Here is an 18,100-nt window from a genome sequence, read left to right on the forward strand (position 1 = left end):
GGGGGGTACAAAAATGATCAGTTTTTTGGGGGAGTTGCTATTCTCTGTGTGAGCAAAGTTAGTAAGTTTTAGTCCATTGTAATAACATTAAATAGCATTTTTGGGGAAAAGAAAATCCCATTTATCCCATTACTGTTGTTCAGTTGATGTTCCATTCAAGAACATGCAAATGCAATGATGTTCGTTATGAATGATCTAATGAACGATCACTTCTTTTGAACTTTTTGATCGGCCCTGTTTTGTCCATCACTGGGGAATAGCTTCAGCCAAAAGGCCTCGCTGTGGTTTCCTACATGAAATGCACAAGCATCGCTTTGTCCGAGTTGAAGACCAGATGCTTAACCTGTTTCTCTGATATCTCATGCCTGTGGATTCCTCCTCCATATGCAGCCTTTGGCAGTTCACATCAAGGCCAATCAGCTGGAAGTGATGCAAGTCTATTATACATTCAAAAACAGATCGGAAAAAGTATGAAACATCATACTTGCTTCCGAAAACTGGCCTACAGATGAGCAGTTTATAGTCAGATAGCATTGTACCAAGTTACGTCCCATTATGTTTTACTGTGAGAATCACTAGCTAAATCTATAACACTTTTTCCAGGCCTGGAAGATGTTTTGTCTGAATTGTTTCTCTGTGTTTTGTCTAGAATGTGTGTTTGTTTTAGTTCTATGTTTAGTCTAAAGTTTCACAGTTGGAATTAAACAGATAGTCCGGCTTTGATTACGATTCCAACACTGCGAATAAAGTTGATCTTAGTTTCTGTCCTGTGGGCTTTGGATCAAACAGGAGAAAGAATGTGAGGCCAGCCACAATTCAGTTGAAATTCGTTTGAAAAAATAAATGTTAATTAACTGTTTGGCTTTATATGGAACATTCTCTTGATCAGTGACGCATGTAATTATAGCTTATTAACTGCTTATTTGCTATCAACAGCTAGCAGTGGATTTTGCGTTCAGATGCTTGTATTCATGAAGAACTGTAAGAAATGTTACAAAACGATTACTTTCTTAGTTCCAGTGTAGCTAGAGCATCCTTCTTAGTAAGCTTTACCAGTTTTGATACTACTAACATAAGCAGTTCTCGCATTAATACTGCATGTAGTGTTGAAAAGGCTGATTCATTCTAGCGAATCAGTTATTTTAGATGATTCATGTGGATGAACATATACAAAAATGATTCATCTATATGCAAAAGTCACTGCACTGCACTTTAGGTCTTATTTGTATCTTATTTCTATAGCAAAATATTTAGTTAAATGCTTAGTTTATTACTGTTTTGTCTCCTTAATGGCCCTAGAATGAATGATTCATTCTAGTGAATGAATTTGTTTGGATGGTAAATTTAAATAAACCAATTAAAAGCAATGCACTGAATTGTCATGAAGTCTCTGGGCTTCACTTTAGGTCAAAATATTTAGTTCAACGGTCTGTTTATTACTGTTTTCCATTCAGAGATGTTCAGTATATTGGAGTAATATATAAAATAAGGTTAGTTATGTAAATTATTATAGTTTTATAGTTGTATTTACCAAATATCTTTTTAGTTGTGTGTATATACCACATGTTTTATTAGTTGTTTTGTTTTTATTAATAAAATTAATAAAATTAAAATAAATAAATTAAAAGTAATTATTTTATTAATAATTATTTTTACTGTAACACGGCAATATTATATTATAATAAATCAAAAATGTGCATATTTTTATTGTTAATTTTGTTAATTGAAATAAAACTGATATAAAGTAAAATATAAATGTTAAATGAAAACCTAAACTAAAAAAAAAAAAAGTCTCTTACTGAAATAGTATAGGTTTATGTTGAAGTGCCTTACAATTACTAAAACTAAAACTGAAATAAAACTAAATCAAATCTAAATATAATTATTTTTAAAAAATCATAAAATGACAAAAGCAAAATTACTAAAGCGTGAAAATTATAATGAATACTTGAAATTCGTTTGAAAAAATAAATGTTAATTAACTGTTTGGCTTTATATGGAACATTCTCTTGATCAGTGACGCATGTAATTATAGCTTATTAACTGCTTATTTGCTATCAACAGCTAGCAGTGGATTTTGCGTTCAGATGCTTGTATTCATGAAGAACTGTAAGAAATGTTACAAAACGATTACTTTCTTAGTTCCAGTGTAGCTAGAGCATCCTTCTTAGTAAGCTTTACCAGTTTTGATACTACTAACATAAGCAGTTCTCTCACATTAATACTGCATGTAGTGTTGAAAAGGCTGATTCATTCTAGCGAATCAGTTATTTTAGATGATTCATGTAGATGAACATATACAAAAATGATTCATCTATATGCAAAAGTCACTGCACTGCACTTTAGGTCTTATTTGTATCTTATTTCTATAGCAAAATATTTAGTTAAATGCTTAGTTTATTACTGTTTTGTCTCCTTAATGGCCCTAGAATGAATGATTCATTCTAGTGAATGAATTTGTTTGGATGGTAAATTTAAATAAACCAATTAAAAGCAATGCACTGAATTGTCATGAAGTCTCTGGGCTTCACTTTAGGTCAAAATATTTAGTTCAACGGTCTGTTTATTACTGTTTTCCATTCAGAGATGTTCAGTATATTGGAGTAATATATAAAATAAGGTTAGTTATGTAAATTATTATAGTTTTATAGTTGTATTTACCAAATATCTTTTTAGTTGTGTGTATATACCACATGTTTTATTAGTTGTTTTGTTTTTATTAATAAAATTAATAAAATTAAAATAAATAAATTAAAAGTAATTATTTTATTAATAATTATTTTTACTGTAACACGGCAATATTATATTATAATAAATCAAAAATGTGCATATTTTTATTGTTAATTTTGTTAATTGAAATAAAACTGATATAAAGTAAAATATAAATGTTAAATGAAAACCTAAACTAAAAAAAAAAAAAGTCTCTTACTGAAATAGTATAGGTTTATGTTGAAGTGCCTTACAATTACTAAAACTAAAACTGAAATAAAACTAAATCAAATCTAAATATAATTATTTTTAAAAAATCATAAAATGACAAAAGCAAAATTACTAAAGCGTGAAAATTATAATGAATACCGAAAATATAAAAATCAAGTTATTTCAAATTCTACAATAGCATGTAAATAATACCAAAATAATACTGGAACAGACTGTTAATACACTCTCCGAGAAAAAAAAAACAGGTACTGGGGTGCTACCTGTTCAAAAGGTAAACTAATATGTACCTTTAAGGTACTAATATACATCCTTTAGGAGTAAATAAGGTACAAAAGTGTACCTTTTGAAAAGGTGCCGCTTCAGTGACAGCTTTTGTGCCTTTATTTTATAATAATGTATTTATTAGTAAGGAGTTCCCTCTAAATAGCCAACTTTAAAGATCAAACAGTCAAGTAAAGCAAACTTTCAAACATATATATAACGAACTGTGATTTAAAACTCATTGTGGCATGTTTCTGTGACAGACGTGTGTTGAACTGCCCAAATGACCCGCGGCGTAAGAGCACTGGAATGCTGTGTATTATGTCTCACGCTGGTTTTCAAGAGAGCGGTTCATTTAGTATCAGCGCTCCACGGACATCCCGAATAAGCTTGGGGTCAATACATTGCCTAAACAAAGGACACATCCATAAACACTGGATACTAGCCAAAGTCTGCTCCATTGTTTATAGAGTGCTTGAATAAACACATGGGCTTGTGGGACTGATGGTCATCATCATGGTTTTTGAACAGGAATCCCAAGTATGAAAGCCAGTGCTCTGCAGTGAGCTGAGTAGAGTCAGTATTTGAGTGGTTCGTTGGGATATTTGATGGGCAGTTTGGTAATGACCCATTACACCAACAGTGCGAACCAAAGCTCCAGGGACTCGTTTCAGCTGTGTGCACCAAATCCATAGATACTGACTGTATTGCATGCTATGCATCCCTAGGGAACCGTGATATGAATGGACCACCCAGAACCGCCGGTTCGGTTGCAGAGCGAAGCAGAGGATCTAGCAGCGAATTCCCTCGGTGCCGTTCTCAAATCCTTCATCTTTCACTGTGTTTTCGTCTTTAAGCCTGAAACTGATTGAATCTGTGAGCCGCTGCCGGTTGTGGCCGCTCTGAAAGCCTGTACTGAAGGTCACCGGAGAAGTAATTCAGAGCCCCTTCTGTAAAATCTGTTTACTCGGTCTGTCAACTTGTCCTGCAGTGGATTTTTAGTGCTGTTAGACAGCCAGCAGTTGCACAGTCAAAACAGGCCATGGTTTAATATATTGATATTATGCTAACAGCTCGGCCTGAGTGTATTTATAGAGCAAAAGTGGGAGCCGTTCCACAAATACCACAGTTGTCACAGACGCAGTACTGGAATAATAATCAGAAGAAATTAATGTATCAGTATCATTGTGCCAGCTGTTTTAGTCTCCATTTATTCGGTCTTTCCAAAAGAAACATTTTAATATGAGCTAATAGTTGAGACATTGGAATAGATTATGATAGTCATCATGTTAAAACAGACACTATATTAGGTCTTTCATGGTTGAGTGTGTGCTGCATTCTCAGTATTGCCACAGGAGGCGCTGTAGTCAGAATTAGTCTATACTGTCTTCTTCTGTGGTCAGCAGGAATCAATGATCTCTGATGTAACTGATGAAGGGAAAATGTATTGTAATTAATGTCATTGTTATTCACTCAAATATTGTATGACTTGGAATACACAAATATGGATTTATTTATTTTTTTTAGTTACTTGAATAATAACACATCTACTTTAACAATAAATATTGAAAATACACAGAATAATATACTGAATAATACATAAGGAATTGCCGCTTTTCATATATTGAAAAAAAATGTGACAATACATATACTTATGTGTATGTTTATTATATATATATATATGTATGTATATATACTGTATACATATATATATATATATATATATATAAATTTATATTCAATAATACAGTTCATAATATACAGACGTACATGTGTTAAAATATGGTACTGTGTGTGTATAAATATATTTGAACAAATTTTGTATATTCACATTTATGTGGGAAAATGTATGTGCAATTTGAAAATTCAATACTTGTGCGAAAATCTGATTATGTTTTGGGTCATATTTATGCAGAAATATAGAACTTTCTAAAGGGTTCACAAACTTTCAATCAGCACTGTATATATATATATATATATAGCTACTGCCACACAAAATCATGTCGAGGAGATGACAGATGAAAGTGAGATATTTATTCAGACTCAAAAAAAGCTCGCCAGAGTCTAAAAAGATAAGATGTCGGACACCCAGTCTGCAGGATGTGCAGGACTAGTATGTTTTTTTTTGCACACTTTTGTAAATTTATGGTTACAAACTCTATCTAAACCTCCCTACACTCAAAATTTCAGTGTGATTTACTGGCCAAAAAAGAGAAAACACGAATTAAACAAAGTTAAATATGAATTTGACACTTTTGAAGTTATTATTTACTTAGATATCACGATAATATTGTTGACGTGAAAGATAATTGTGTAGTGAAAATCTGATATGGTGTCACCCCTAATTCTGGCCATGTATTTAGACAAGAAATTATGTGATGAGTCAGATGAAATGAGCATCCAAAGTTCTTGCTATTGATGTGGAATTTAGTGGTGAAATAGACTGGAAATAGAAATAGACAGCATGCATGCATCTAGGTTTCTGGCCTATGTGTCCTCGTTTGACTGGCAGAGAAGAACACTTTAAACTTGATGAGGCATATTGGATTGATTCTGTGATTTGAAACCAGTTTGTTTTTATTTGTCTTGGACGTGGCTCCGCCTGAGGGTCTGGAGGGGTTTCGTGTAGCCCTCTTCTGTCATGCCGAAGACATTTTGCTCCCTCGAGAGTAGTGTTGTCACGGTACCAAAATTTCAGTATTCGGTACCAATACCAGTGAAAATCCACGGTTCTCGGTACCAATTTCGGTACCAAAGCAAAACACAAAAACATGCTAATTGAACAACATTTTTATTAATAACGTTAAACATTTCGGATAGCGCATCAAGAACCGGGTTGACCGGGTACTCGGTACCACCGGTACTTAAGAAAACCTGGTACCGTAACGTTTTCATTTTTTTAGTACCGACTTGGTACCGAAGTACCGGGTCTTTTGGCAACACTACTCGAGAGTGAGAGTCTGTGTATGTCATCATGACCTGGCCGTGAGTCAAACTGATCTCAGGTCAAGTCTGGAACACAAATCTCCTTGACTTACTGCACTTACACACACACACACACACACACACACACATGTAAAAAATGCACAAAAGCACAAATCTACGCAGCAGAGGGCTTTGTGTGTCATTCATTCTCACATGAGGAAGAAGGGAAGGAGTTTGTCTGTCCCTGTATATGCAGTAAATCACTGTGGGATGACAGGCATGTGGATGACCACTGTCTCACTGTCTGGAGCCAAAGCATACACAGAGAATTAGAGTCGTAAAGTAATTCATCTGAAGACCAGCCCTCGGTACATTAAACTCCACTTTTATTATAACCAATGGCATCTGATTGGCATTTTATTCATTAAAATGCTTAAAAATACATTAAGAAATGTAATTCTGTCATGACAACTCTCAGAGGGATTGGCATGGTAATGTACATGACAATGTTAATGTATCTGGTCTTGGCGGAATAGATCTGCTACGCTGCTGCTGCTGCGGCAGAGCAAGTACCGAGACTTGCTACTGCCAATACATCCACAACATGCTGCTTTGAGCATGTAAGAAATGCTGCTGCTGCTGCACATATAACATACATGAAATAACCCCCATATAGCGTACATGAATCACCTCGTAGCAGATCTATACAGGTGGAGCTGGGGAAGCTGGAGGGCTTCTGAAGCAAGCTGCACTGCTATGGCAAGCTCTAGTCATATATTTGAATGCTGAGCAGCGAGCTCATTGGCTACTAATACAGGAGAGAACCTGTGCCATGTGATAACGATGTAATTAGGTCAGATTGAGTTAGACCTATCGGACTGCGCCATCTAGAGTTTCATGCCAGAACTCTGTATTTCATATATACATTTGAGTTTATTACACCTTTTGTGTGATGGTGTTTAATTCATTTTAGCACTGAAGTCTGTTAATGTAGCGTCTATAAATGCAATCTTGCATGCAAAAAGTGGCTTGCAGAGGAAAATTCTGTTTAAACTAATCCATCATGTCAGGATCTGAGCCACCGAAGTTCCTTCCTAAAGAAAACTTCCTGTACAGAAAGCATCATTACACATAAACCCTCACTTCCTCAGAAGAACCATCCTGAAGCTTAGCAGAGCAATTAATCGAGAGTTTAGGGATGGGAATCCATGAATCCAAAAGACAGACTTTGGAAATGTTTTGCTCCCATTCTATCATCCTTTGTGCTCATTTTTGTGGAGGAGGCTTGACAAGGAGGTGAAATAGAGAGGAAGGGAAGACAAGAACATATTATAAACGCTTTCCCCCCCTAATATTTCTCTTCATTATCTTTCAGTTTATGACTGGCTTATGAACCAGTTTCCTAAACGCAAACCCACACAGTAAAACTGTTCAGCCCCACACTGACCTAAGGAGAAAAGATTGTTATTAATTGTAAGTCAGTGGCGAGATATCAGTTGCATAACAGCGTTTCACTGTTACTTTATGATTTATAATTTATGTAACAAATTATATTGCTGTTTATTTATGCATAATATGTGCTCACTTTGAAACTATATGGAATGAATAAAGCGTAATAGTCAGTAATCAATTAATTTAAAACAAAGTAGTATGCATTATGGTATAGTCACATTAGCGACATTTCTGTAAAATGTATAAATGTATAAAGCACAGAAGAATGTTGGTAACCAAACAGTTGACGGTAGCCATTGACTTCCATAGTATCAGTGGAAGTCAGTGGCTACCCTCAGCTGTTTAACATTCTTCAAAATATCTTTTTTTGTGTTTAACAGAAGAAAGAAAGAATGTTTGGGTGAACTGTCCCTTTAAATGTGATGCAGCAAACATTTTGAAGAGTAGTATATTGTTGTCACATGACCTAATATTTATCATGTTGTCATCTCAGTATGTGTAAACTTAAATTAGTCAGTGGCGTCTAGTTACCACTGTTATGTTATTTTGCATAATGAATGTGTAATGTTTAATTTGGTATAAAAACATCCTAAAATCTTGTCAATCCACGTCAAAAAAATGTTAAGAATTGTGGTTGATGTCACTTTGGAAATGGAAGATCAAGTCGAATGCAGTGCATTGTGGGATATATTAAATCTTTTTTTACAAAACAATTACAGCACATTCAATCTAAACATGTGTTCTTTAGGAATCAAACCCAGGACTTTGGTGTTGGTAGTGCCTTGTTTTATAGGTCAGCATTTTGAGCTAAACCTTTTTAGCCAGTTACAAGCCAGTTTATGTCATATAGAAAATAAAAATACAGGCAAGGGGTCCCAGTCGCAATCCACGGTTACGGTGAGATCTAGCAGAGAACTCTCAAGCTATCTACCGTACCACCCAGTCTTCCTCTTGATCTTTTCCAAATCAGTGAAACATCTGCAAAGAATGAAAGCTTCACCATTAATGCAGACTCAACCGTGGCAAGCACTTCAAGTGCGCACAGTGCATTTGAGATAAACTTGACACTTTTATCAGCGTCCAATAACGAGATATCAGAAACAGTTTTGAGAACAAAGAGCCCAAGAGTGTCGCTTGAGTTAATACCATTTGTGCTAAACGCGTTTCTCAAACCAGTTGATGGCTTCCATATTTGGGATCCTTTGTGCTTCTAGACATTTAATGCGTTATCAGATTCTCTCCTAACAAGAATCAGATTCTCTCTTACCTTTAAACAGTAAATGACATTATTTTTCTAATTTACTTTCTCAAATCTGAGATGCATTTGCTTTCCATTTAATCCCATTGATGTCTAGTTGAAATAATTCACCTTTCGCCGGGAGTTTGATTGACAGGCCATCTGACCAATCATAACACATAATCTGCCATTTAGTCTGATAAACAAACCAGACAGAGTTGGTAGATTAATTTTTGTGGACTTAAACTTGAAAAATGGTGTGTATTAACGTCTTTCCACGTTGAAACGTGTTTATTCAAGTTTATTTTGTGCTATAACTAGTGGTAAAGAGGACGAGATGATCGGTTCATGTGCCATGTGAACTGAGGCGCTAAAGCGATCTGTCACGATACATGAAAGAGCCACAAAATGGTATTTATTGTTTGAATTTCTTTAAAAAATGACAAAATTTGAAAGCTGAGACTTTGTTTCATATCAAAAGTAACCTGCTGCTCTTGTCTGTCAGCATGTTGTCAGTGTCCTTTGCTCCACAATGTATTTTTAACTGCGTGAGAACATGATGTGTGGCTTATCACATGTAACAACAGTAACTTAAAGGGGCATGTCTTCCAATTTGCGTACTTGCACACTATTCTATGCCTTTTTGTAGTATAAATAGTGCGAGTAGTGCATTCACACTGAAAATTCCATAAAGAAAAGTGCACTTAAATAACCAATAAAAAGAAGTGTTGAATTTTGGACACTTTGTACACTCAGCTGTCGCAGCTTTAATTACATAGCGGAGGGGGAGGGGCTAGTATTTATGATGTTCATTGTTCTTTCAGATTCGGACTTGAGCATGAGGACGCTTAGCACTCCCAGTCCCGCCCTCATTCTGAAGTCAAACCCTTCCTGTGTCTCCCCTCAAACAGTCCCAAACGGCCATGAAACGTCTTCCACATCTTTTAACATCACTGGGGAAACAGTTGCCCTGGTTCACCCGCCTCCAGGCACTCGCTCACGGCCTTCCAAAGTTCCTCCCACCACCCTCATTGATATCCTGCCCGATCCTGTTTTACTACACGTCCTGTCTTACCTGTCCACCCCTCAGCTGTGCCGCTGCGCTCGAGTGTGTCACCGCTGGTATAACCTGACCTGGGACCCGCGGCTCTGGAGTACCATTCGTCTGACTGGAGAGCTGCTGAACGCTGACCGAGCCCTCAAAGTGCTCACCCATCGGTTATGTCAGGACACTCCCAATGTCTGTCTGGCCCTGGAGACGGTTGTGGCCAGTGGCTGCCGCAGGCTGTCGGATCGCGGGCTACGTGTGGTCGCTCAGTGCTGTCCAGAACTGCGGCGTTTGGAGGTTGCAGGCTGCTATAATGTGTCTAACGAAGCAGTGTTTGATGTGGTATCCCAGTGTCCCAATCTGGAACATCTAGACGTATCAGGTAATATTGGCAGACATTGCAGTTGATTTTCCATCTGCCTTTGGGTGAATCTCATAAAACCTATCAAGAACATGTGATAGAAGAAAATATTTAACTCCAATTGAAAAGAGACAATTAGAAGAAAATAAAGAAAATAAAGCCTACTTTAGGACCATTTTTTTAAACCATGTTTTATGACAATTAAATTGTATATGCATTGTTAAATAATTATGGTTTTGAAAAGGGGTTATGGGAACTTTGGCTTTTCAGCAGGGAATTTACATTATGATAATGAGAATTCAGGTGAAAATTGAAATGAAAAAACAACAACAATTCCTTAAAGGGCTCATGAACTGAGAAATCAAATTTCCCTCGATCTTCTGACATAAGAGGTCATTGTACTATAAAAACATCCTGTAATTTTCAGAACTCAAAACTTTCTCGTTAGTCTACAAACAGCTTATATTGAAGCCAATCTGCCAAAACGACAGGTTGTGGAATGTGTCACTTTAAGACGTAATAGTGTGGCTAAACTCCGCCTCCGCAGAAGAAGATCAATGCCTGCTTCCACATCACTGCCTGTTTAGCCCCGCCCACGATTCACACATTAGTAAATAATGAGAGAGGCAAATGCAGGTCTAAGCAGAAATCAAAACTGCCTGTTTAGCCCCACCCACCGATTCCACATCACTGCCTGTTTAGCCCCGCCCACCGATTCTACATCACTCTCTGTTTAGCTCCGCCCACAGATTCTACACCACTGCCTGTTTAGCCCCACCCACCGATTCCACATCACTGCCTGTTTAGCCCCGCCCACCGATTCTACATCACTCTCTGTTTAGCTCCGCCCACAGATTCTACATCACTGTCTGGTTAGCCCCACCCACCGATTCACGCATGTCGTGCAAATAACGAGAGAGGCAAACGCTGGTCTACGCAGAAACCAAACGATAAAGATGCTCAGAAGACAACAAGATGTGTTCATGCCAAGTTGTGAAAAAAAGTTGTGTCTTTCTATGACGTTCTTTCTGATCTCAACATTAGGAAAGAGTGGATGAACTTTATTTTTAATGAAGATCCAGACCTTGTCAGTAAGAACTTGGTCTTTTGTTCACTTCATTTTACTGTGGATTCATTTACAAACAAGATTTGTAAAGCAGGATTTTCAGAAAGACTGAAACTAAAAGACGATGCTGTGCGACTATATTGGATCTGACAGTAATGTCGCACCACACAAGTGCGAGTAACTATTTTTATTACGTGATCACTATTGCTTTGTCTGTTATTACAGATCATTTTATATGTACTGTATATTTATGCGTTTTTAATCCTAAATCACAGCAGCATCCATCTATGAAGGCGGTAGGCTGTCAAACATACACAACTGTTAGCCAATCACAGCAGTGGTGTTTACTTCTGAGTCTACAATCCGCCACATCTAGTCAAACAGTGCATTCTGATGAGAGGAGCAAAACAGGACAGAAAATAGCCTAATACTTCTGAATTATGTTTTTTTACGTAAAAATCTTCATAATGTTATAAGTGGACCTCAGAGAACAGTACAAAATAATAAAAAAAGGCAGTTCATGACACCTTTAATGCAATTTTATATTTTTTATTGTCTTTAGGTGTTGGGGTGAATCTCATGAAACCCGCCAAGAACATGTGATAAAAGAAAATATTTCACTCCAATTGAAAAGAGAAATTTAGAAATTGAAAAAAATGAAGCCTATTTTAGTTTCAATTTTGGGTTATGGGAATTTACATTACGGTAATGAGAATTCAGGTAAAAACTGAAATGAAAAATGGCACAGTGCAAGCAAACAAACAAACAAAAAATCCATGGAACTTAATGCAAATTATATTTGTTTTCGTCTTTTGATTTTGGGGTGAAATATGACCTCTGAAGATTTCTTTATGAGATTCATCCAATTGCAATACATATTTATTTATTTTTTTATAAATCTCATACTTCTTGAGGTGAGATATTATTTACCACTATACCATGCATTGTTGTAGAGATTTTTAAGATTTTCAAACTTCTATTTTGAATTGTGCCACAGGTGGACTGCAAATGTATGTATTGGCATGGCACATCCATTACCTGGTCAACGAGTAAAACATGTTACGTCTTGATAATTTTCAAGAGCTCTTGTGATGAATTAGCTGCCATTAAGCATCAGAATACCATGTTTGGTTGTGGATTTATTCAGGGAGTAATTCAAAGTGGTGAAGTTTTTCTGGGAAGGCTGGGAAAACATTATGAGCTCTAGGAATCGCTGCCAGTCTTTCAGTCTTTTTCTGGGGGAAGGTGAGGTCTGCTCGATTTTGAAAGATGGACTGCTAACCTCAACCAAAGAGTAAGAGTCTGTCTGCTGAGTTCATTGTACGAGTCACACACTGTACAGTTATTCAGCCTACAAAATTGCATTGAGATCTCCAATCAACAACTGATGGACAGAACCATGTCCCCACCCTACATTTAAAATTTTTCGATATTCTGTTTCACTCGAATGTACAGTATATCATAATATGGAAGAAAAGATCTTTCGCTTCTTTCGTTACATTAGTACTTTATTTAAACCTATTTTAATTGTCAAGCAAGGCTTTGTCAAGTCAATCCACTTGTTAAAGGAACACTCCACTATTTTTGAAAATAGGCTCATTTTCCAACTCCCCTAGAGTTAAACAGTTGAGTTTTACCGTTTTCGAATCCATTCAGCCAATCTCCGGGTCTGGCGGTAGCACTTTTAGCTGTAGCTTAGCATAGATCATTGAATCTGATTAGACCGTTAGCATCTCGCTCAAAAATGACAATTTAAAAAAAAAAAAAAAAATTAAAAAACCTATTTGAAACTTGACTCTTGACTCTTAAAAACTTGACCCGGAGATCGGCTGAATGGATTCTAAAACGGTAAAACTCAACTGTTTAAATCTAGGGGAGTTGGAAAATGAGCCTATTTTCAAAAATAGTGGAGTGTTCCTTTAAGTCGTGACACAGTGAATACTCTTTCAGGGTCCAAGACTCTAGTCCATTCCAGTTGAGAATACTTTATACCTTTGTTTATACCTTTGCACCCTTTGTTGTTTGCTTTTTGGATCTCATAGAGTTTTTGAACCCGGTAACGGTGATGCGTGGGGTCAGACTTAACCAGATATTCACAGTTTGTCCTTATGAACTGTACTTTTCTAGTCATAAACTATAATAATGATAATATCCCCACCCTTTCCCTAAGGCTGCCTTAAAGTGACCTGTATCAGCCTGACAGAGGAGGCGTCTCTACAGCTCACACCTCTACATGGACAGCAGATCGGCCTGCAGTACCTGGACATGTTCAGATGTGTTTAATTCAGGTTGGAGCTAAAGTCTGCTGGAAGGTGGCCCTTCAGGAGCAGGACTGGAAACCCCTGACCTAGTGAGTTGACTTGCTGTCTACTGCAGTGTTTCCCTACCTTGTTCCTGGAGGCACACCAACAGTACACATTTTGGCTACCCGGTCTCATGGCAAATACGTACCTGGGGGCACATTTTTGCAAGACGCGAAATACGTACCAATAAGTACATATACCTACTGAAACTCTGGGGCAACTCAGGGGTATCAAACCATACTCCTGGAGGACCACTGTTCTGCAGAGTTTAGCTCCAACACACCTGCTAGGAATTAATACTAAAGACCTCGATAAGCTTGTTCAGATGTGTTTAATTCAGGTTGGAGCTAAAGTCTGCTGGAAGGTGGCCCTCCAGGAGCAGGACTGGAAACCCCTGACCTAGTGAGTTGACTTGCTGTCTACTGCAGTGTTTCCCTACCTTGTTCCTGGAGGCACACCAACAGTACACATTTTGGCTACCCGGTCTCATGGCAAATACGTACCTGGGGGCACATTTTTGCAAGACGCGAAATACGTACCAATAAGTACATATCACTGCAAAGTACGTAAAAACGGTGTTGCAGAAATGTACGCAGAGGTACGTATTTTTATGAGACTGGTTTGCATTTTGGATGTCTCCTTTAACTGACCCATCCATTTCAGGTCTAGGAGTCTCTACTAACGAGCTGATAAGCTGAATCAGATCTGTTTGATTAGGAAGAGTTATACTGTGTCTCCACGAACAGGCTTGGGAAACACTGGTCTCCTGCCTACTGAAACTCTGGGGCAACTTAAGGCCCAGGGGGCGTATTACAGAAAGTTTCCTATCTTAGGTCTTAACTTAAGATGTGATATGTTAAATTAGGATTTTTCAGAAATTCGTATTACAAAAGCAAATCTTAACTTGATTTGGGATTCTTATCCTATCTTACAAAATCTCTAGTTAGGAAATCTTAAATTGCATTATCAAGCTGGACAATCCACTCTCAGGTCTGTTACTAAGCAACCAACACTGTGCGAGATGCTGATGAGGTAAACAAAATAATAGAAGCTACTTCACTTTGAAAATCACCTTTTGCAAAAAAACGTAACACCGTGTCTACACCAGACGCGACAGTTGTCGTGTCGCGCCGCGCCGCAACAGCTAAAGTCTGTCTACACTGGACGCAACAAAGCGACCGTTCAAAATCATTTGAAATTTGTGTCAGCACGTCATAAATAGAATGCAGCAGCAGTTTACTGTCGGGGATTTGTCGTGTCGCGCCGCAGCCAGTGTAGGCAGCATCACTGATTATAATGAGTTCTATAGTATTTTGTCGCGCCGTCCAGTGTAGACATGGTGTGTAAGACTTTAGTCACTTGCACTATAACCGGTAATGCTCTGTGACACTTTGTTGGTCTCTGTAATGCTGGTTGCAGTTCCTGTGCTAACTGTAATATCATGTTGCGCGGCAGTCTGTAATTACTTATAAGTGTTTTGTCATCAAAATGTAACACATCTTCAGGGTCCTCCAAGAGTCTTTCTACATATCTGTTCTTCATTTTCATTTATTAATAAATGTAATACCATTGTTGGACAGCGCAACTATAAGCGGTTTTTCCGTTAGCTTTCAAATAATTTTGAAGTTTGGACAGCTGTGGGGTTGTCCTAAAGTTAAGACGGATTTTAGGATTAGGATTTCTGTAATACCCCCTTCCTATCTGTAGTTAAGATAAGATAACACACTTAGGATACGCTGTTCTGTAATAGCTTTTGTCCTAAATGTGGTCCTAACTGAAATTACCATGGTTACCAAACAGATAAGATAAGCTTTTAAAGTTAGGATCTTTCTGTAATACGCCCCCACAGGTATACTTCACTTTCCATGTTCCGTTCCGTCTCGCACACTGCCACACAGCTTTCAAAGTATACTCAACCACGAATGGACGAGCTCGGCACATGCACAGTACCACCTACTTGACTCGATCTGTCTCAAGATTCACCTTGTGCCTACACTGTTGTACGCAGACCATCCGCGTACAGCCCAATTTTTGTGACTGCACGGACATCCTTGGACACTTCTGATGACAAAAATTGCATCACGAGGACAGTGTGTGGATGGCCTAAGTATACTTTGGGCTTGGGTGTGAAACTCTGCTCCTGGAGGACCACTGTCCTGTACAACACACCTGCCCAGAAGTTTCTAGTGATCCCAAAGGCGTTGATTAACTTGTTCAGATGTTTAATTTGGGTTGGAGCTATACTCTGCTGAAATGTAGCCCTCCAGAAACAGGATTGTACAGCTCTGACCTAGTGAGTCGAATTGCTGTATACTGCAATTCTATGGCAAGTCAGTGGTGTTAAACCCTGCTCATAAAAGGCCATCTTCCTGCAGAGTCTAGCTGTAAACCTAATTAAACTCACCTGAACCATCTAATAAAGTCTTCAGGATTACTAGGGAGTTCTGGACAGGTGTGCTGGAGCAAGTTGGAACTAAACTGCAGGATGGAGGCCCTACAGGAGTGAGATTTGACATTAATGGACAAATAAACAGCATCTTAAGCCTGACCTTGTAACTGATTTAAGATGGTATTTATAGCCAATAACATCAGTAACAGTTACATGTGTCATGCAAATAGTGCTTTGCACATCAGACTGATGCAACACTCACATTTTTGACAGTTGCATGTCAAAGGCAGTTAGGTTTTGAGACACATCTGGTGTGTAATGTTGCTTCTTGCAGAGCTGTACCATGCTCTTGTAATTAAAAAAACTACATGACATATAGCATAATATTTATCACATGAAAAAGATGCATTATTGTCACTGTACGTCACTAGTAAGCTTGTGTTTCCTAAGTGTCTGAACTATGTTTATTTGGGTTGATTTATGTTGTGTTTTCTACAAAAGTTCTAAAGCTGGTTGTCTACGTCCAGTGTCCGTCCATTACATGGTTAAATGTAAAACTGTAAAACTTTTAATAATATACTACTTGCTTTCTCCACAGAAGAAAGTAAGTTAAACATGGTGAATAAGATTCTTTTTGGGTGAACTATTCATTTAATTACATAAGAAAACTGATATCTGATTTCAAGAGACCGACTTCGTTCAAAATAACCAGGAAAATATGGGCATTTGCACTTTAAAGGGCATTACTGACAATCTCAAAATGATCTGAAAGTATTATAAAGTCTTTTATTTGATATCCCAGATAACGTTCGTCAAGGATTACGTGAGATTTGTAAAGGTTTCATTTTGTGAAAGCAATATGTTGCTGCTAAAAAACACTCAATAAAGGGCTACTTATTTAAAATTAAATGTTTTCTTTCATTTGTTTTGCATCTATGAAGAATTGGGAAAGTGACTAGTGTAACACATATGCAAACAAAGGAATGTTCCTTTGGTCGAAGTAGTGCAGTGAATAGTAACTTTATCCATGCGGAAGAAAACCGCTTCCAGACAGATGGCAGTTAGGACTTCCTTTGCACTTCTTTGAGAGATTAGCTATAGTTGAATGAGATGTATCTTTAGAATGATCCAAACTCTTGCTTGTTCACACCAATGAGCTTAATGACACTTATGGATTTTTTCCTTCTAACTAAATCCTTAGTAAGATAGGGTGACCAGGCGTCCCCGTTTTCCCCGGTTTTAGGTGTCCTGTCCCCGACTGGAGCTGTCCTCGGAAATGTCTCTGTTTTAACAGCGCGTTGAAAACAACGATTACTTTCACCATAAAGAACTTGCATGAGAGCAGAGCGCTATTATCATCAATTATCAAAAGAGACGCCGTTATTGGTTTCAAGGCAGTCACATACTAACTATACATGTTAAAACAAAGTAATACTGTTTGTGTGCACTTTATAACAAGGCATGATACGGTTGTGGGATTGTTTTGCACACAGTATTAAACACTCCTGAAACTTCTGCCATCACAACTCCGATATGAATAATATAAAAAATAACAAACTAAACAATTACACTTGCACAATTACATTTGCAGAAAGCACATACTTTGTGGTCACAATGAGCCTGAAATGCAAAATAATAAGCCTGATTAGGGATAGTAAAGATCAATTTCCAAAAACATAAACATAAAACAACTTTTGATCATTTGAAAAGTTGTAATTACTTTATACTCACAGTTTGTGAAAATGTTAAATACAGTTTTACTTATATGTTCTCATATGTGTTGTTTTATTTTTAATCTGTTTTTGTAAAGTCATTTTGTTATAATCCTATAATCCTATTTTGATCTGTTTACTATTTGCAATAGTTACTTATTCACTTTTCATAGTGTTTATTTTTATTTTTTTAATCACTATCAATGAACTAGGGTAAGTTTGATCCTTAAACGTCATTGTAACTATTAATTATGATATTAATATATGGAAACCACAACAGTTAAAAAACAAAAACATAGACAAATATATTGTCCCCGTTTTTTAATTTGTAGATAATCACAAGTGAGATTTCAATGATATTTTGACCACTCAACTAGTTTTGATTTCAGAAATCTGGTCACTTTAT

The 18,100-nt window shown here is 37.1% G+C and overlaps 1 protein-coding gene across 1 annotated transcript in view; it reads left to right on the forward strand.

Moving 5' to 3' along the window:
• The window catches only part of LOC107734313 (F-box/LRR-repeat protein 7-like), a 35,898-nt gene extending 22,325 nt beyond the window's left edge, over nt 1-13,573 (forward strand). The window contains exons 3-4 of the mRNA XM_016546246.1: nt 9,640-10,245; nt 13,461-13,573. Of these exons, the coding sequence (XP_016401732.1) occupies nt 9,640-10,245; nt 13,461-13,573 (719 nt within the window). The remainder of the gene's footprint in view (nt 1-9,639; nt 10,246-13,460) is intronic.
• The last annotated feature ends 4,527 nt before the right edge of the window (nt 13,574-18,100 follow it).

The sequence above is a fragment of the Sinocyclocheilus rhinocerous genome, unplaced genomic scaffold, assembly GCF_001515625.1.
Source record: "Sinocyclocheilus rhinocerous isolate Xijiao unplaced genomic scaffold, SAMN03320098_v1.1 scaffold1812, whole genome shotgun sequence".
Classification (NCBI taxonomy): domain Eukaryota; kingdom Metazoa; phylum Chordata; class Actinopteri; order Cypriniformes; family Cyprinidae; genus Sinocyclocheilus; species Sinocyclocheilus rhinocerous.